This window comes from Lytechinus variegatus, chromosome 12 (assembly GCF_018143015.1).
Source record: "Lytechinus variegatus isolate NC3 chromosome 12, Lvar_3.0, whole genome shotgun sequence".
Classification (NCBI taxonomy): domain Eukaryota; kingdom Metazoa; phylum Echinodermata; class Echinoidea; order Temnopleuroida; family Toxopneustidae; genus Lytechinus; species Lytechinus variegatus.
In genome coordinates, this window is record NC_054751.1 from 6,645,545 (window position 1) to 6,666,694 (window position 21,150).

The 21,150-nt window shown below is 36.0% G+C and overlaps 1 protein-coding gene across 3 annotated transcripts in view; it reads left to right on the plus strand.

Moving 5' to 3' along the window:
* The window catches only part of LOC121425078 (protein FAM160B1-like), a 30,135-nt gene extending 19,288 nt beyond the window's left edge, over positions 1–10,847 (plus strand). The window contains exons 15-18 of one of the 3 annotated variants that reach the window (XM_041621042.1): positions 126–149; positions 5,526–6,859; positions 7,035–8,348; positions 8,453–10,847. In XM_041621042.1, coding sequence (XP_041476976.1) covers positions 126–149; positions 5,526–5,631 — 130 coding nt within the window. In that variant the 3' untranslated portion in view covers positions 5,632–6,859; positions 7,035–8,348; positions 8,453–10,847. Of the gene's footprint in view, positions 1–125; positions 150–5,525; positions 6,860–7,034 lie in introns of all 3 variants that reach the window. The other 2 variants (XM_041621041.1, XM_041621043.1) reach the window with 2 other exon arrangements.
* The last annotated feature ends 10,303 nt before the right edge of the window (positions 10,848–21,150 follow it).

Genomic DNA, 21,150 nt, shown 5'->3' on the forward strand with positions numbered 1-21,150 from the left:
ATGGTTTCATTCTCCTTTAAAGTTTGCATATAGAAATTCAATGGCAATTACTAGCTTTCTACGTCTAGGTAAATTTAGTGTATATATGTAATGTGTTTATATGAACGTGTGGTATTTATATACAGGAGTGGAGCAAGCGCCATTATGAAGTAAGTGTTGGACCATGCCTGACATTGCACTGTATATGTAGGAACAGTGTACTGCATCCAGTCCGTGGGATATCCATAACTCCACCCCACCCCACTCCCACTTTATGTTTGCCTGTACCCCCACCCCCACCCCACCCTAACATCAAAACCATTCGATATGCATCAACCCATTCTACTAACCCACATATTTATAATTGACAAAATTGTAAGAACTTGTAGCGGTATATTACATGTACATGTAAGTGGGAAGTTGCTTCTTAAGCCAGGAAATGTTAACATGAACTTCAATAATCTTTCGTTTTATATGTGTCCATTATTGAAAATATATTATATGCTTATATTATATACATGAACATATTTACATACACCTAATTGAAATACAGATGTTAACATATATTCATGATGTATACACATGGTATATTTTGTATATATAAGACATCTCACTCTCCTACAATTATTTTTTTTTGTGTACAGATTGTTATCTTGAAGGGGAAAAAAGAAAAAAATATGGGAAATGCAATAAGTCTACATCTAAAAATATGCAACTTTTTTGTTTGTTTTTGTTTGTTTGCATGTGTTTTGTTGACATGGATCCTGGCAAGATCAATGAATCCATTATAATCGCTTATATATGTTATATAAAACTTTTGTACTTATACATGTATCATCTGGATAGATTGACAATACTGTACCTAATAACATACAGATAAAACAAAATGCTACCTGCCACCACATAACCAAAAATAAGTCACCAGAGAATGCTCTCGTAAATAGCCACAATTTTTCATTTGCTCTTCAAAAAATGAAAATAATAGAGTTACATGTAGGTCATATGAACGGAATTTGAAGTTGTTTGTAACGTTACATAAAACATGAAATATAGCAGTTTCTTTCACCTCACTTTTTCAAGACTGCTTGGAAGTTTCACCAAGATACAGTGTGCACATCCGACACTTTAGTGAACCCTATTTTCTCACTGACTTTCTTATACATTCAATCAAGTACTTGGGTGGGATATTATTGATCAATCTCCGACTTATATATCATTGCAAAGCTTAGGATGTGCTTTTAAAAGCTCAATAAAAGTCTCTAAATTTTAGGCCACTTATTGTTGGTTTGGGGTTGGCAAGTTACAAATATATTTACATTAATCCTGACCCTCCCTCGAAATATAAAACATCATGCAATTCAACTTAATTTATCTTTCTTAATGTTGGTACTATCATGATAGGCTTACTTGGTTAATTCTCCTTGAAAAAAAATATTCCTGCATATTTATATTAATCATTATGTAAATACTGAATGATTATAACACCTTAAAGGGGAATCCAACCCCAATAAAAGCTGGTTTTATGTTTTCAAGTGGGAAGTTTTACAATTAATCTTGGGTTTTATATGATACATCAAATATTGTAAAATATATGTACAAGAAATATAGATTGTCTATGCTCAAAACCTAACTGCAAAACACATTTAAGCAGATTTTATTATTTATTCATTTTGAATAACAATTTAGTCTTATTCATGCATGCATTCACAAATCTCACTCAAGTAATATACATGTAGCTAAAATAAAACTCAGTTGTTTAGGTTGTTTTTTTGAAAAGATTTAACATTTGATCTGGTCTTTAGAACAAAACAAAGGTGAAGTGGAGATATGAGGGGGGGGGGGGGCACATTCGGAGATAGGAAATGAAGCGAATGATCTGAATAACTGAAAGTTTTACAATCAAAATTAAACTTCTGGGGGCGTTTCATTAATATTTTTGTCTGACAAGTTGTCAGATCTGACAACTTTCCTGGATTCTGATTGGTTGAGAAGCACTGTAACTATAGTAACTGTCGGATAAAACAGGACTTGTCGGATAAAACGTCCGACAATTCTTTTCATGAAACGATCCCCAGGTGCATCTTTTTGGTGTGATTGACTGAAAATGTTCAGTACAAATGGAGAAGGGAGGTTTGGGAGGGGAAATAGAGTTCACAAACCCCTATTGGTATGGACCAGCATGATTATCCTCATGAGTGTCATTGCATTATTCAATTTTAAGAGTTAAATATCGAATGTGACAGAATATGTGGTGATTCAAACAAGTATGCTATTTAACAAAAAGGATTATCATTTGTAACTTGCTTTTAAAAATGCATAGAATGTTTATTCACAGAAATGCTTGACATATGAAACCTCCCACAAATTGAAGTATTTGATTGGTATTGGTCAGTAAATGAAGCTGAAGATGAAAAAAAAAGAATAAATGCATGTATAAAATGGGATTTTGCTGCTTATTAACAATTATTTCTTTTCAATTTAACATACAAGATTAAAATTATTGTATGGCTATTACATAATTTAATAATTTGTTGATGCATGTTCATTACCAACTGGAATGCAGATGGGTGTTTCATAAAGCTGTTTGTAAGTTAAGAGTGACTTTAAGAATGACCAGTGATCCTTTCTTATGGTAAATGGTATATTCCTTGGCGATGGTTTAGCGCGTAAGAAAGGTTCAACAGTCGTTCTTATCTTACGAACAGCTTTATGAAACAGCCCCCAGATTTGATAAATGATTGAGTATATTACATAGATGTACATGTATGTGCATGCTTTGCCAAAACTGATGATGTTATAAAATGTTTGTGTCATGATATTGATGTTTATTCATTTTTTTTTCAACTGCTATGAATGAAAATCATCAATACTGTAGATTAATCAAAGTCAGGAATGTATTTTGAGTAACTACGTGTGTTGCATGTTACGTTTATATGATTAGAGTGATGTAGTTTTGTAAAATATGAAGAGATTTGAGAATGGATTTTGAATTTGTCCCTTATCATTCAGCCTTTAGATTTACAGCTTTATTGATGTCTTTCTTTTCTTCAAAATTATTTTAAAACATAAATTTTGTAGTTTTAGTGTCAGTGATAAATTATTTTTAGTCAAAGTTTGATGTTCTCATTATGATTTTAAAGAGGTAACAGCATTTGAAAATTCTCCTTGAGATACGGTATTTACGAGTGGTTGGAAAAAAACTTGAAAGGAAAAGAACTTTTGACTGCTGTCCAATACAGCTACGTGATGGGGCAGGATCTACTGTATAACTTCTGAAGGTTTCCATGGTGAAGAAGAGAAGTGTTGTAGGTTTCACGTTACTCCATGTATGTTTCGTGGGCAATTGTTTGTCCTGAAGAGGACTACCCAAATTCAGCGTTTCGACAAATGTGTTCTTGTCGTCTGCAGGAGAATTTGCCCAAGAAAGATACATGGTGTACCATAAAACCTATGACACTAGGATGTCATATCATAATGATTGTGAAATTATAAAGTAAATACCTTTAGTATCACTCAATAAAAATCCTTTATATTCTTGAATGTCTATGTATCCATCTGTTAAGACTAGTGTGGGGGCTCCTTCAAATATATCAAACAGTATTCATCAATGAGCTTCTTGTATTACTAACTCCTACTTACTACACTACTACATTTTTATTTCTGTCATTGCTATATTCAATGAGTATAAACCTAATGCATTTGAAATGTTATCAATATTTTTAATACATTTTCCCTTCATATTTCAATCTGGCTTTTAAAAAAAGGAAGTTCAGTTAATTAGTCATTGTAATTTTGCCACCAAGTGGAAAAAATGTATATAAGTATATCCCGTGTGTATGTAACATTTTGACATCACATTGTCACTGTCGCTATCTACATGTACCTTGGGGAGGTACATATATCGCACCTGGGTCCCATTTCATAAAACTTATGAATAACACATTTGCAATAGCAGTTAAAAGCTACTGAAATCCTTCAATCTGATCAGATGATAGTATTTTTTATCATAACTTGTCTCTGAAACATGGCCCAGGAAGATTTAGCCAGGGTATGCAAATTCTGTGTACATGTATAGGGCTAGCTACATGTATTTCATTATTTAATGCAATATCTTGATATCAACACATAATAATTTCTTGTTGTGAAGAAATGAAGTCTTAATATGAATAAAATGATATCTTTTTATTTGAAATACCTGTAGGATTTAATGTTCAAATTGCTTGCCATACTGCATATCGGGTGGCATACCCTGGTGGCTGTTTCATAAAGTATAAGTTTGTATAATGTTAAGACCGACTTTAAGAGCAACGGGTGATCCTTTCTTGTGGTGAATGATATTCACCATGAAATGTTCATTGGTGATTGTAGCGCGTAAGAAAGGTTCACCAGTCATTCTTGATTTCTCTCTTAACTTACGTACAGCATTATGAAACATCCACCTGGCCAATTCACCCTGGTGGGTGTTTCATAAAGCTGTTGGTAAGTTCAGAGCGCCTTTAAGAACGACTGGTAAACCTTTCTTGTTCTCTAAATAATCACCAATGAACATTTAATGGCGAATATCATTTACCACAAGAAAGGATCACCAGTCGTTCGTAAAGTCACTCTTAACTTCATGAAACGGCCCCCTGGTGGATGTATCATAAAGCTATTCGTAGAGTTATGCACAAACTTGAACATGTTCTTAGGTTCCAAAGGCGAGCTTGAGGTTCTCTCATTAAGCCAAGGAAGGATCACCACTCACGCACATAGTCTTTTGTAACTTGTGACCAGCTTTATGAAACACCCACCGGGGTTGAGAGCCCTCTTCATAATGATGTTGTCTGGAAAACAAGTGTGTATATTTATTCCATATTTTAGGTATCTTAAACTGGTTTGTACCAGTATCTAGGAGGTACATGTAATAAATGGCACAAACTGTTTTGAAGTTTTGTCATGTTGCCATCTAACAACACCTGGGTACTCTTTCAGAAAGACTTGTCCTCGTAGCAAATGCACAATTTTGATAACAAGTTTACCATCAGCCAATCAGAAAGAAGGATTTCAGTAGCTTTTAAGTGCTATTGCAAATTTGTTATCATAACAGGTTTTATGAAACCGACTCCTGATGAACATTTTTATATTGGGGCAGATGTTATTGGTACAGTGGATTGTAGCATAAAAACGGATAATTAAGTGCAGTTTGTGACAAGCTCTTCAGCTTTGATGGGTTGTTTATGAACTTAGCTGTTTCATGAACATCATGATAAAGTCCCAGGTAAGCACTTCTGCAGCATCCACGGTGAACTCAAGATTTACATCGGTCAAAAGTCGGATGATCTATAACGCTTGTTGGAATCGTGCATCTATGATTTCTTAGTGTCATAAGGTCAGCGTTAAATTGTGCATGCGGACAGGTCTCATGACACGGTTTCAAGTTAACTCCTTCCCCTTGCGAGCCTCGTTCATTGTTCGCATCCCAGATTGTATCTCTCCCAGGGATCGATATACCCATCATGCCCTCCTTTTATCAACCACTCTCTCTCTCTCACCTTGTGTCTTTTCAGCTTGCCGTACATTGATTTATTAGAAGGTGTCATCGTCCTGGAAGAGTTTTGCAAGGAGCTGGCTGCCGTCGCCTTCGTCAAGTTCCACGCAGCAAGTGGGCGATAATCATCCCCTGCGGGCTTAATGACTGCTCGCCCACGGGATTTTGTCAAGCAAACTCTGGATGAACTCCTTGATGTAGATGCTGTTGCCATGGTAACATGCCTCATCTCCTGTCTGTTTCAGGTGATGGGAAAAACAAACTCAGGATGGTATGCACAAAGACGGAAAAAATGATAATAATGGAAGTGAAAGAAGCCAATTTCAGAAGGTGGAGATGAACCTGTGGGAAGTAAATTTCCACTTGTCCCAAAACAGAAGTGTCAAAGAATGTACTTGTTTTTAAAGCTGCTTTATATTTTATTTCATATTTAATTCTGTTCCAGCTTATAACAGTTGTCAGTGAAATCCTTCCAGGTGATTGAGTCAGAGAAGCATGCATCAAACCCTATTGCCAATTGAGTCTACCCAAACTTTTGTATTTCAGCAGTATAAAAGGACTTTCGAATCAGGCCTTGAGTGCCTACAGGGTGTCCCAACAAAAACTGGATTGGTGGTTCAAATCAATTGATTTGCCTTCAAAATGTTTACTTTTTTGGCACTGTTAGTGCAAGGTGAACACCATGCCTGTCCATGGAGTAGTTATCAATCTCGGAGTACCCTAAACAAGTATTTTGCCATGTTTTCCCCACCTTGAATAATGTCTCCAATATTCAATTTCCACGATAGGGTGAATTATACCCTTTCCATGCACTGCACGCACAAAGGGTGTTGAAAAAGTATACCCCTTTCTCCCGATTTTGGCAATTTTGATCCCCTTTTCACGGTTCTCACATAGATCACTCAATCATTACAAACAACCCTGTATAAATGCGTTCGAGCCCAAGCATGGTATCCAACTGTAATGACGGGCAGGGAGCACGTCAACGCTATATATTGCCAGCCTTTGCTTTGGCCTCGGCCCGAGTCACATGTACAAAGTCTAAGGGAAAAGGTTTTCTCCAGCGGCCTTGTGGCTTAGGAAGTAACGGCCTCAATTACATCACTGGACGATGGCATCCCCAGGGAGCTACCCATTGCCAAGGTCTTGTATTTTCCTGATGGGTGTTTCATAAAGCTGTTCTCTAGTACCGAGCGACTTTATGAATGATTGGTGATCCTTTCATCAACACCACTGAAAATGTAGCATACATCATTTACCACAAGAAAGGATCACCGGTCATTCGTAAAGTCGCTCGTAACTTAACGAACAGCTCGATGAAGCACCCTGCAGGTGTATAATCAACAATATCTGGTGGGTGTCTCATAAAGCTGTTCGTAAGTTAAGAGCGACTTGAAGAAGGACTGGTGATCCCTTCTTGCGGTAAGTGGTATATTGAATTGGCGATGGTTTAGCGCATAAGAAAGGATCACCAGTCATTCTTAAAGTCGCTCTTAACTTACGAACAGCTTTATGAAACGGTCCTCAGGAGGTTTTAGATGAAATGGAAGTCCTTCACTATTTGAAGAGTAACATATAATGAAGGCTCGCCTGAGAGTGCCGTACAGATGCGTGTGCTGAAGGAAGGGAGGGGGGGTTTACTGTAGTTGTCAAATGGTATACAGGTACAGTGGTGCTAACAAGTCAGTGAACCGAACCAGAAAATCAACATCTTTAAAAGTGTTCAAATTCTGCCATCTTATTTATATGTAGTTATGGTCATTTCAAAATATCTGCAATCGTTGTTGGGGCTTTTCAAAAAGAGTGGTCGTAATGTTAATACAAGGGTTTGATTGAAGCAGAATTTTCTGCTGCACAATACTTAACGCATACAACTGTATTACTTGCTATGACCAGTATTGGAAATTTGTATACGGTATCCAAACAACATTGTCTCTAGTAACGGTCGTGTGAGGTGACATAAACTTATGCAAGAGGCAGAACTTGTCATCATTATAACACTACATGTACTCAGCAGTTGTAGTGACTTGAATTTAATATCTAACGAATGTCGAGTTAAAATATCTTGCCAGAGGACGTTGTAGAGGCCGAAGGCTAGTAATCGAGTCAAGCTACATTTACATGTATGATAAGATAATATAAGGCATTTGCATAGCGCACAGATCCACCTTGTTAGGTGCTCAAGGTGCTCCTATATCACCCCAGCTAAGGTTGTAGTCCACTGATTCTGATGCTCACAGCTTTTTGAGGAATTGCTTCCTACCGGTACCCATTCACTTCACCTGGGTCGAGTGCAGCACAATGTGGATAAATTTCTTGCTGAAGGGAAATCACGCCATGGCTGGGATTCAACCCCACAACCCTTTGTTTCAAGGTCTGGAGACTAATCCGCTGGACCGCAGTGCTACACACAGGAGACTATGGTAATTGGGTAATAAATGTCTATGTACTACCTTTTGAGTCAATATTAGAGAAATAATTGGATAAATTGAAGTGTTGGCCATTATGTACCTACATTAAGATAATAGCATCAGGTAATAGTTCTTCATATATCCCACTTCTGTCTGAATATGAGATTAATCATTGTATAACTTGATCTGTATTGCATTAAACATGCATACTGAAGATAGTTGCATCAGGTAATAGATATTTATATACCCACTTCCGACTTAAAACAAGATAGATCATTGCATAGGCTTGATTTGTAAGTCAATGTGTACCTTAAATAATAGCATCAGGTAATAGATCTTTATTTACCCCTTTCTGACTTAATGCAAGATATACCTTCATATACATAGTTTGTGATGTGGGAGCTATTGTAGACCTAAGATAATAGCATCAGGTAATAGATCTTTATATACCCCTTTCTGACTTAATGCAAGATATACCTTCATATACATAGTTTGTGATGTGGGAGCTATTGTAGACCTAAGATAATAGCATCAGGTAATAGATCTTTATGTAACCCTTCTTATGTCAAGGTAAGATTATCATTGCATAAATGTAGCTTGACGTGTACATGTATTTCAGTCATTGTGTACCCTACGTGCACAAAGGGTGTGCACACAAAAATAATTACCATTTTATTCCTGAATTTCCCAGGCCCTATTAATCGATTTATATTTATTCCTGGTGCGTGGGAAGGCCTCCCACTCGTGCTTTGAAAACATGGGAAGCTTAGGAGAGCGAGGGAAGATTAGGAAAGGGGTGAAACAGAGGTAAAAATTGAAAAATAGATGGATGTTGGAGGGTGTTTGTCTGTTCTGGTTGCATACGCATCCGCAAATACATGGAGCTGAAGACATGTGATTATAATCATACAAGGACAAAGATGGTTTCTGGGAGGAAGATGTGGGGCCTGAGAAAAAGTGCATAGATTGCTGGATGCGATGACCGGGGTAATGATAATTATGTAAAGCGCTAAGAAACAAAATATAATAAGTTCTATATAATTGTAAGTATTGTAATTGAAGTATTTTTTTTATCAAATAAGTGCAAAGTTTATTCTTAAGTTACATGTAGATTTAGGGGTATACATGTAGGATACATGGAACTCACCCCCCCCCCCCCCCCCCCTGTGTTAAGATTAAGACAAATATGGAATATCTCATAAAACAAGAAGTCATGCTTAAATGAAATTCACCAACAGATCATTTAAACAAATTCAATTCAAATCAATTCAATCTTTATTTTTCAAATAGGATAAAAATACAAAAAAAAAATCAAATAATTTGATTAGATAATAAAATAAACTGCGTGGCTATCCCTGATGGTTATAAGAAACCTGTAAGGCTGGATCGCCAAAACATAGTGAAAACACAACAATGTTAATGAAAAAACAGAATGTCATATCATAGTAAATTCATTCCATGGTACTTAGTAGGAAAACAATTACCTTTCCCTCATTGTTTTAGATTCCCTGCATAATGAAAATTATTTTTAAATCATTACTTCTAGATGGGTATAACCCATAGAGCCCCAAAAATTTCCAATTAAATTATCCTGAAAGATTGTATTCCATAAAAAATAAATCTTTTATTTGCTTTTGGTCATCTAAAACTAAGCATTGTCTCATGAATGAAATAAGATGGCAAATTAATTAATGTGATGCCATGTTGATTATCTGATTACTTGAATGTGTGATCACAAAACTGAAATACGATGTATTAGAGAAAACTCTTTATTGAATGATTTTGATGATCTTTCCTGTTTTTTGCGGGTTTGGGGATGAAATCGAGAGAAGATCCTTATACCGTTAATCCTTGAGAAGTGTTACTGTTCAATATTTACATCAAAGTTTGTGAGAAAACTCACAAACTACATGTATTTATCTCCTTTCCCTAGTCTCTTTCTTCTGCTTGAGTGTTTTGTCACTTGAAAAAAAATTTAGTGTCTCAAAATCTAAGAAAATTAAGAGGGCAGTTCAGAAAAAGCTTGATTTTACAGATCTTTAGAATAGGAGACCGTTTTTAGATAAGAAGATATATTGTCATATGTGTATTTCTAATCTGCAGCTATTTCTGTGCTGCCCTCAACATTGTTAAATTTTAAGTTGACAAGGTTTTAACACACCCCAGCAAGGATTTGTTGGACTGCCACCAGAGTAGCATTGAGCCCTCTATGGCGGCCCTTTATAGACCTTCACTGAAATGATATTATAAGTGAGTCAACCTCTCAAAAGTCCCCTCCAGGGAAGGGCATATGCTTTTCTCATTTATATGGAAATGAAATTAAATCGTAGATCAAAAATCTCATTTGGTCAACAAAAGAAAAAAAAAACAGAAAGGACTTTGCAGCAGGAAATCAGGTGTGGTTAGATGTAAAAAAAAACCTCAAAATGAAATTGTATCCTTATTTGTTGTAAAAGTACTCTATACATAGTCTATGATTTTACTCGTGATATGCCAGCAATATCTCCGCTCTTTGTGTTTTTTTGTTGTTTAGTTTGTGGTGCTTAATGGCAACAGTGGAATGATGGGAATCAGTTAACATTGATTTTTACAATTTTTTTTTTGAGGGGGGTCCTGTATGGGGGTTGTGTATCATTCTAGTGGTGCCGTCTTCTGCCTTTGCGGCTTGCTTTTGGCCAATCAGATGCAAAAATTTCAGTAGCTTTTAACAGTTTTCACTGACTTTTCACCCCCCAAAATGTGCTCTTGGTCAGTCTGAGGTAGAGAATTTCAGTAGCTTAGAACAGCTGTCATTGACTGTCAATGGTGAATGAACTCTCAGTCGATCAAATGCAAGTAATTGTCATTTATTTTTAACTAATAATTTGCTCTCGATTGCGAGCATTTCAGTAGCTTATAACAATTGTCAGTGAGTTTAGCTGATAGATTTGCTCTTGGCCAATCACATGCAAGGATTTCAGCAGCTTATAACAGTTGATATTGACGTTTTCATTGATGAGATTGCTTCGGCCAATCAGATGCCAGGATTCCAGGAGCCTGGATCAGTTGTAGGAAAGAAAAATCAGTGACAGGTCCCTCCGTGAAACCTCCCCCATTGTCTTTTGTGGCGGTCCGTCGAGATTGACACGGTCGTCCATCTTGCGTGATGCAGGGGGCTATTGTGAGGAATGGAGAATGTGATGGGGCCGGACAGGGCGCGGCAGGCCGTCCCCTCCGTTTGGATTATCGCTGACACGTCAATCAAGGACGGGGGATCGTCTGCCAGACCCATTTAGAGTTCCAGCTCAATTGTCGATTGTGTTTGTTGCCCAACGATTACACCATCAATCTCAAGCCAAGTTCAAAGCTCTGACAAAGTGCAAAGCCTTTATTTTTTTATCTCTCTCTTACTCGTCTCCTTCATTCACTTTCTCTTTCATTCATCTTTCCCCTTTATCCATTCTCCCATATATTCTCTTCTATTTGTTTATATTTCTTTTTATCCTTTCTAGGCTTCTTGATACCCTCCCTCCTTCGACCGATACATGGTCCCTTTATTTCTCCCAGCTCTCAGTTCAGCTACATTCTCCCCCTTTCATTTTCCTCTCTTCTGTCTTTCCTGCCACCCATTTCTCCCTTTCCCCTATCTCTTTGCATCATATTAGCAATCATATTTTAATTTTATTTTCTCCTTTTTCTCTCCCCATCCTCACACCTTTCCTATACATCATGTACATGTATATTATGTGTATATATGTTTTTTAAATCTCTCTTCCTCTTGTCCGTCTGTCTCTTTCCAGCTATCTCTATCCAGAGCCGCCAAGTAGTACTTGATTTTCTGTATTTAGTACTGAAAATAGAGAATAATACTGATGGTTTCATGCAAAATACTGATTTCTAAAGTTTCAGTTTATGTGTTGTCCTAAGGTATTCCTTTGAAAATACTAATTTCCTCACCAAACTACTGATTTTCAGCCTTGAAAATACTGAAATGTTCTTGTTCAGGTTGGCAGCTCTGTGTATCTGCCATTTCTGACAATATCCTTTGTTTGTGTGTATGTCATCTTTTCTCACTCTCTCCCATTCCCTCTCCCAATTTCTATCACCCTCTCTCCATCTCTATCACCCTCTCTCCATCTCTATCACCCTCTCTCCATCTCTCTCACCTTCTCTCCATCTCCCTTCACCTCTCTCCATTTCTCTTGCCTAGTTCAGTACTGTAATGGAGTGACCTTGTTGAATCTGTGTGACACCTGCCCACTCCACTGAATTTTAGCCTGCCAGTTCTGTTCCAATTAAATGAATCAAATATCAATGTCACCAAAGTGTGAATTATTTCCACACTGTACACAACTTTACCGAGTCATATTTTATCAAAATTTCAGAGGACGCCCTTGTTGGTAGAGGGCGCCCTTCGTGTTTGTAACTTTTCCGCAATGGGCCCCAGTTCGACTTGGAAGAAAATAAACTCAGAAGAGGTGCATAGCGCATTTTGATGTTTGATGGATAATCTTGTCTAAAAAAATAATTATTGCTTCGATTTCGGTGAATTTTCGACTCGTGGAAGGTCGATTGAGAAATGCAAATTAACTTGCATTCTCATATACATGTAGCCCGGGACCATTGTAAAAAAGAGGATACCCCCCCCGTCCATAATTATGTACAGATTGATGAGAACTGCCGATGAAGAGAGAGTCAACAGACTTCTTGAAATCGATTTCTAAGGCTCAACCACAAAGCTTGATTCTTTATATGTGAAACGGTGCAAGATGTACATGATTTTTGTTTACATTCTTCAAAGTGCAGTGTAATTGCCTCTACTATGAATCTAAATTCAGAAAAATGTATTTTAGTACTTTATTTTTACACGAAAGATATATTTTATATTTAGTACAGAGTGATTTTTTTTCCTTTTATATTTGATATCTTTTGTGTTCAAACTTCATAGTATAGTTTGGTGTTTCTTTTGTGTCTTTAAGTATCGCTAATTTTATATTTGATTGCTGAGGTATTGCTTGGAATTCAGGCTCTTATTTTTGTACATGATTATTTCTTGATTCTGATTCTAATTTGTTGGTTGTTTGTGTCATTTTTCAGCTTTCGAGAAAGCATCGAGCAAGCATTGAGAAATATTTTCAGATCCTTTACTAAGTTTGTGTCTTGGTAGTAGTGTGCTAGATTATAAAATCTATTGTTTTTATTTTATTGTTTGTTTTTAAGTTATGATTACAATTCATTGAAATTATCATGCATACATGGAGATTAATTATTAAGAGTGAGATTGTAGTGGTCAAATGATTGGATTTCATCTTAGATGAAAAGAATAAAAATGGTTGCAAATATGAGAAAACAAATTAAGAAAGGCTTACCAGTCATTCATTAAAATGGGCACAACTTAAAGACAGCTTATGAAATACTACTCCATTATTGTGCAATGCAAGTTTTGACAGTTTGAAAGTAAATAATGAAAGTAATCAAGCTTTATCTGTTATTTTAGACAAAACAGTTTAAGGAAAATTAATTATGTATGAAAAAGTTATTTTTTTTTACTCTCATTGTTAATGATAATATCTGTTTCATAGAAATGTGCTTGAAGTAGTATGTCCAAAAACCTACAATATATTCAAGCCATCAGTAAAATGATTCAATTTTTTTTAGAAAGGTCATTTATCAAAAAAGATGGAATTGTATCCAGAAAGTGAAACATTGTGTTATTTACTGTAAGAAGAGGAAGGCAGGGTAAGTTGTGACACTTTTGCATTTTCCATGCTAGAATATGACTAATAATATTGTAGAAATAAGTACCTTGCATTTAAATTTGATTCTTGGGAAATATTTTTATATTTTTTATTTATAACTTTCTACCCCCACACTGAAAGTAAATGGGACCTTTGAATAGAAACGATGTCAAATGGCTCAACTTGCCCCATCTGTGCCGTAAGTTGTGCCCCCTTCTGGGGTAAGTTGAGCCACAAAGAATATGTACACAATGTATGTGGGAGGAACCAACATGTCATTTTTGTATTCAGTCTTTTTACTTGCTAATTCTCTATAAATACTAACATCCTCTAAAATTAAAAGGACTGTAATGCGAATTTGCTCTTTTCTGCCTCCATATCAATGGCCTTAAGGTTTTTTTATTATTATACATTACCATAAGAATTACCATGGCTCAACTATTGCCCCATGTTGGCTGGCTCAAATCACCCCAGTCCGAACTTAATGCGATATTTTCACATCCACACATTTCTTATGCATCCATCATTTAAAAGACTATGACAAGAATGAGAATCCATACCTGGACAAACAATATTGTTCCTATTTCTTTCTTATATTTAAAGAAGGTGTGGGTAAAAAGCACTGATCTATTTCACACCCTTTTTTACTTTTTTGGCTAAAATTTGTATTTTTTTCCCTCTAAAAAAGTACTTTTTGTTTCAAAGCTGAAAACAATGTGGTGGGGTTAAGGGTTATGTAATGGGTCATCAATACATGACACCACCACAATGTCCGACTCATTCATTATTGGCCCGGGGATGGTGGCTCAACTTACCCCTGCCTTCCCCTACATGTAGCAATCGAGGTGTGAAACTGGAAAGGAGAGAGAACAAATTATTTCAGGGTCATTCAGTTTGTGTGCAACTCTGAAGAGATAAGCCGTTGAAGCGTGGAAAAACAACTGAAAATTATATATCTTTCCTTTTTTTCTTCTTGAGTCATCAATCTCATTTCTCTGCATAATTGCTAACTATGGGTTTATAATTATATGTACATATATTATATTGTAGCCTTTATAGAGGCGTTAATATATTATTCTTAAATTGATCATGAGATTATTGCTATACTAGTAACAGATTTTCAGTTGAAAGCTAAGACAGTTATGAAATGTATTTTGAAACATATATGTTAATGTTATTAATGATATACTGCACACCCCTACAGAGTATAGACATTGATATGATAATGTACATGTATGTACATGTATCATTACAGTCTGTAATGTCTAAACAAGTGTGCATTTATGACAAATATTGAAAATATTAAAATTTCCTTTTAACAATTTAATCTTGCCTCTTAAATCGTTTTTAAGTAGTTCTTATATTTCATGTTTCCTCTAAGTGACATGGAAAGAACATTGTGTGCAGAGCTTGTATCATAAATTTTCATTATGTTTCTCTTATTTGTAAATTCTGATAATATGCAACCTTAGTCTGCATGAACAGTTGCACATATTTTGACGAGTGATGATAATAGAAATAGTGGTGGTAGTGGTGGTGATGATGAAGGTGATGCTGCTGATGATGAAGGTGATGGTGATGATGATGATACAGATAATGATAATGACGATGATACAGATAATTATAAAGATGATGATGGTGATGATGATGATAAAGATGATGATGATAAAGATGATGATGGTGGTGATGGTGGTGATGATGATGATGATAAAGATGATTATGGTGGTGGTGATGATGATGATGGTGATAAAGATGATAAAAATGATGATAATAGTGGTGATGATGGTGATGATGGTGATAATGGTGATGATGATGTTGACAATTACGACGATGATTAAGAAGATGATGATTAAGAAGATAATGATTATGATTAGGATGACCGACAACAAACCAAAATATCAAGAGAGTATTCTTTATCGGATTATCTTTGTTTTATTGCTATTCTGCAGTTCAATGTACATGCAGCAAACTTCAAACTCGACATCTTCAACCCTAATCCTGTATACCAACGATAGCTTCCGACCCCCTCCCCCTCTGAAAAATAAATGGCTTGCATAATGTGTTGCTATGTCAGATCTTGAATTATCTGGTTAGGTATATTCTAAGCCCCAAATTAGCAAAAATTATCTTAAAACAGCACCCAAATTGAAACATCTAAACTCACATCAACATATAAATATATCCAGGGCTCCGTAACACAAAGATTAGCGATCAATCGCTAAATGAACTGACCAATCAATATCGATGTTACACTCGCATTTGGTTTGAAATAATGGACAGGAACCAATCAGTATGCTTCTTTCATATTTGCAATCATCGTAAATCTTTGTGTTACTTTGCCGGTCGGTCGGTTGGCCGGCAAGCCAGAAAAAAAGGTGTAAAGTACAGTCAGCTGCAGGATAGATAGAGAGAAAATATGACGGGCAGATAAACAGTCATTAATCAACTCATCAGCTTCTATCAGCCTCTCTCATCTAACCAACAGGCAGACGTGTATCTAATGACATCCCTTGTCCCATCCGATGACATCTATTTACATTCATTTAAAGGTGCGAGCTAACACTTTGTAAGCCTGTTTGGTGTAAAATGTGTTAATTTATGAACTTGAGTTTTGCAAAGGTCTGATGACATCTTTTTTAGATTCATTTAAAGGTGCGAGTTAACACTTTCTAAGTCTGTTTGGTGATAAAAGTGTTAACTTATGCACTTGAGTTTAGCAGAAGTGTGAAATCTGAAACATCTGATGACAACTAGTTAGGTGTGAGTTAACACTATGTAAGCCTGATTGGTGTTTAAAGTGTTAAATAGTGGACTTTGAGTTTTGCAGTAGTGTGAAATCTGAAACATCTGATGACATCTAGTTACACTGTACATTCATTTAAAGGTGTGAGTTGACACTCTGTATTAAAGCCTGTTTGGTGTTAAAAGTGTATAATATGCACTTGAGTTTTGCAGTAGTGTGAAATCTGATGACATTTATACCGTGTTTACGCATTGACTCGGCTCGGGTGTTGAATCCGCGAGCCGGGTTGAACACTGCGAAGAAGGGATCAGAGATCGTGTTTATACGTATATAAAAAGGCGAGTTCAACACGGCTCGCGGATCTCGAACGGAAGAATTATTACGTCGCAAATTAAACGCGGGAAATTCACCGCCGGAATCGAATCTTGTCCGTGCGAACAACAATGCCAAAAGTGAAAGGGCGCGCAGTGATCTGGTCAAGAGAGTTCGACACGGCTTTCTGTTTACACACGAAAAAATTGCCGAGTCTGACTCGGCTCGCGGGTTGAAACCTACGATTTTGGCGGATCAAAAAAGCCGCGTTCGACACGGCTCGCGGATCACACTGATCGCGTTTACACAGCATAAAATTGCCGTGTTGAGCACGGCTCGCGTGTCGAACCCCCGAGCCGTTCACTGTGTAAACACGGTACAAGTTAGATTCATTTAAAGGTGTGAGTTGACACTCTGTATTAAAGCCTGTTTGGTGTTTAATAAAAGCTTGTGGACTTGAGTTTTGCAGTCGTGTGAAATCTGCATAGGCCTCAATGGGAATTGGGCAATGCAAAAGTTCATGTAAATTTGATCCAAATTTAGATCACTTATATTCAGAGACTACTCAATATCTATATTATATTGGACAGCTCAGAATGGAATAACAGAGATATTCCATGAATTAGGGGTAATATTGCATGAATCAAAGATGAGTATAATATTTGCATGAATGACTGGGATATTTCTGGTATTCCATGAAATAAAAACCAGCTATAGGCCTAAGTAATTATGGTTATTAATATCTACCATCTCCCCCCAAAGAAAAAAAGAAAGGGGAAATTTAGCCACATTGTGCTGCACTCAACCCAGGTGTGGCAAATGGGTACCGGCAGGAAGTAATTCCTCAAAAAAGCTGTGTGCACCAGAATCGGTAGACTCTCTTAGCCGGGGTAATATAGGAGCGCCTTAAGCACCTATCAAGGTGGATACGTGCAATATACAAATCCAATATTATTATTTTTATTATCAAAAAGAAAAAAAGATTATTGCACAATCATTAGACCTATTCAATCGAAGAAATGCTACTTGCATGTAGCTCATTATGACGTCATTTAATGTGTGCTCTATAATAATAATAATAATAATAATAATAGAGGTATATTTACCCAGGGTAGCCACTTCAGTTCCGAAAACTGTTCTCCCAGCGGGCCCTGCTGTTATTGCTACACATTGCATAGCATCCATTGTGGAGTACGTTCTATTTTTCACGCATTCACACATGCCAATTAAACTGTTCAATGTGCTACATGTACATGTACATTGAACAGCAAGTTTTGTATAATAGCCTCTGGAATAACCGTCAAGAAGTTGATACAGTTCTTTGTTCAATGGGCTCTGGTATTGCACAGGCAATGCATGCGAACCAAGATACCGGTATGCGCTTTTTATGCAAAGCTAAAACACTCGATTTAGATAATAATACTGTTTATCAGAACATGAACCTCAGACCAATTCTTCAAATGATATTTGAGACCTAATACTTGTTCCTTTGACACCATGAATGACTTGACCAATAAGCCAGTTCGTACTTCCACCCTGCACATGATCAGAAGATTCTGCGCATGATCAGAGGAAGGTCATTTGTACTAGTGACATGGTGGTTTAAAATCTAATGAGAAAATCACCATCTTTGATGTCTTGATTATTCATACAGGTATATTCTTTTGAATTTTGTATTTTTCATTTACAGCCACAAAAAACAATGCGTCCATGAACGACTGGTATTTCGCAGTTTGCCAAGTACATTGTACAACATGGTACAATGCGCAGTCAAATTGGAAATGCAACAAATACCTTCATAGAGTGTTCAAAGGTGTGCTATTCTAGTCACCTGGTCTATTCAATTTGTTCAACCTGCTATGTAAGTCATCCTTACATAATATCTTTCTTTGAAATCTGCTTTTCCCAATGAAAGAAATGAAAGGTCATTTGACCAAAATTGCCAATGAAGTAACAACGAACTGGTCTATTACTGTTGATAACAACACATGTATACAAATTCATTGCTCCCCTCCCCAAGTTTAGGTAGTGAGGCCTAAATCAAAGTTTCACCGAGCTCGCACCCGAGTGATTTCTATGTCAATGTTGAGTTCAAATTTGGACAATTACAAAACATTCTAACGATGTAGATGTATGAATCATCCCACCCCCTCTTCATATGCATGTACATTTATGCATACAAATCAGACAGAAGAAAAATAAAAACATAACGATTAATAATACTGTATTTATCCTACCATGATGAAAGGATTAACATAAAATTGAATTCATACATAATTAAGAATAAACTAAGACAAGTCAGTCAATAAGACTCCTCACAAACAAGTGCATTTCATATTTGATATATATATTTTTATTTTTAATACATCAATAACCAATTACATATAATAACCACATGAGACCCCCCCCCACAAAATATAACAATAAATACATTTTCGGTGACATAAATATACAGGGAATGTTCAGTAGCATAAGTACATATAAAATACAAAACATTCACTATTAAATATTGCACTTTTCATATGAAGAAATATAACTTTTAATTAAGAGTATAGGAGGTATAAAACAAGTATTTAAACCCTTTCTTCAATATAATATATATAGGGACTTCAGATAGGATTCAAGATTGGGAGTTGTTTACGCGCTGCTAACCGATCTTGTTGAATTCCTAAATGTTGTAAAATTATATCATAAATGCATCCAAATGAGTCAGACATTTTTAATCACAGAGAAGAAAAAAAATCACAAAGAAGAAAACATTACTCATGGGCCCTGTAAGATAAAGCTTAGCAGTTAATCTTAGGGCTGATATGTATGATTGATTGCATTGATAATTGTGTACGATCAATCGTAGAAATCAATCCCATGAATGTTTGCTAAAGTTTTATGAAACCGGGCCCTGAACAGACACACTGTAATACCTATATTGAATTTGTATATGTAGCTATCGATTAATCTTGAAATACACACACATCAAACAGTGAACATATGTCATACTCTATTGATTGCTTGCACAAGACAAATTAAAAAGCAAATGTAAAATACCTGAAATAAATAAATAATCATCTTTACAAATGGCAACAATTCATATAAAACATATGTATTGAACTCGTATCTCTTCTAAACACAATAAAAAACAGGTGTATATACACTGTACATTGTAAAACAGGATTTACATGTAAACAAAATGCTTATTGCATATATTTGATCAAATTACAATTATACATGTAAACTTATTTTTTAATGTACTATTTAATTTGGAATTAAAACATTTGGCATATTCCTCTTTAATATGAATGGAATAGGAAGTAGTTTCATGTACTTGTACAGCATGCAGACATGTAGCCTGTCCTAAACTGTATATCAGAACAGTTTGTTCTGTACCTCTAAACTATAAAGCTTTTTGTTTGTCAAGCTCACTCTACCCTAGTCCCTTCAGTTACACAAGGCCAAATTGTTGAGGTGAGGCTTGCCGATTATCACGTCAATCATCACATCACAAATGCTTAGGCCAGTTGCATTCCAGTCCGTTATTTTCTCCCCGTCCTAATTAGTTCCCCACCTGGTCCACCATTACAAATCAATTGGATTGAGTCTACCTATCACACAGCTCTATTGGGGTAGAAGTGACAGTCTCGTCCCAGCTTCAGGTCCCAGTATGCCTGCTTGCGTGAATGCGTTCACGATGTGCACTTTCGCTCGCGAGAAACTCAATTTCTTTGCATAATTTGATTTCATGTGGGCAATAAACACATGCATGCGCGATAATTTACCCGCAGTTTGTACATCTCATGGCCAATTTCCTGTTTATTTATATTTATCAACAATCCTCAAATATCTTGCTACTATTCCTTTGTCATGTTCACTAGACGGGAGTAGGCGATTCTTGTAACTTTATGAGATTCAATAGTTTACTTTACATAATGCTTTCTCATTCATACACTTTACACTGGAAATGCTCAAATCCAAGGGAAAAGAAATAAATATTCAAGTACATTGCTCATAGCACCAACTTAATCACTGTAAGATTATCAAGTACACAAATAAATTCATAAGGATTCAAAAGTATCTTACTTATTATATTCAATTAATTTTATACATTAACTGCTTGCTTTTGGAGAATATGTTGCATTCTGAAAATTTCAAAGGATTATCTGGCTCAGGGGACCCAAAAGTTACCACCAATTTTTTTTTAAAAGCTACAATATAAAAGATTAACTGAGATACAGAAAACATGTGAGGGACAACTAACTTGTTGTGTATTATGCATTAAAATGAACCATTATTCATTGTTTTTACAATAAGTAGATTGAATGGTAATTCATAGTATCATACTTCAACAGTCATCGACTCTCATTGGTTTGTGACGAAAATATCTTATTTCATAGAAGAGCCCACATTAACTTAAGATTACATTATGTCACAATAATAGTGATATTTTTTTCTATACCAGTACCTTAA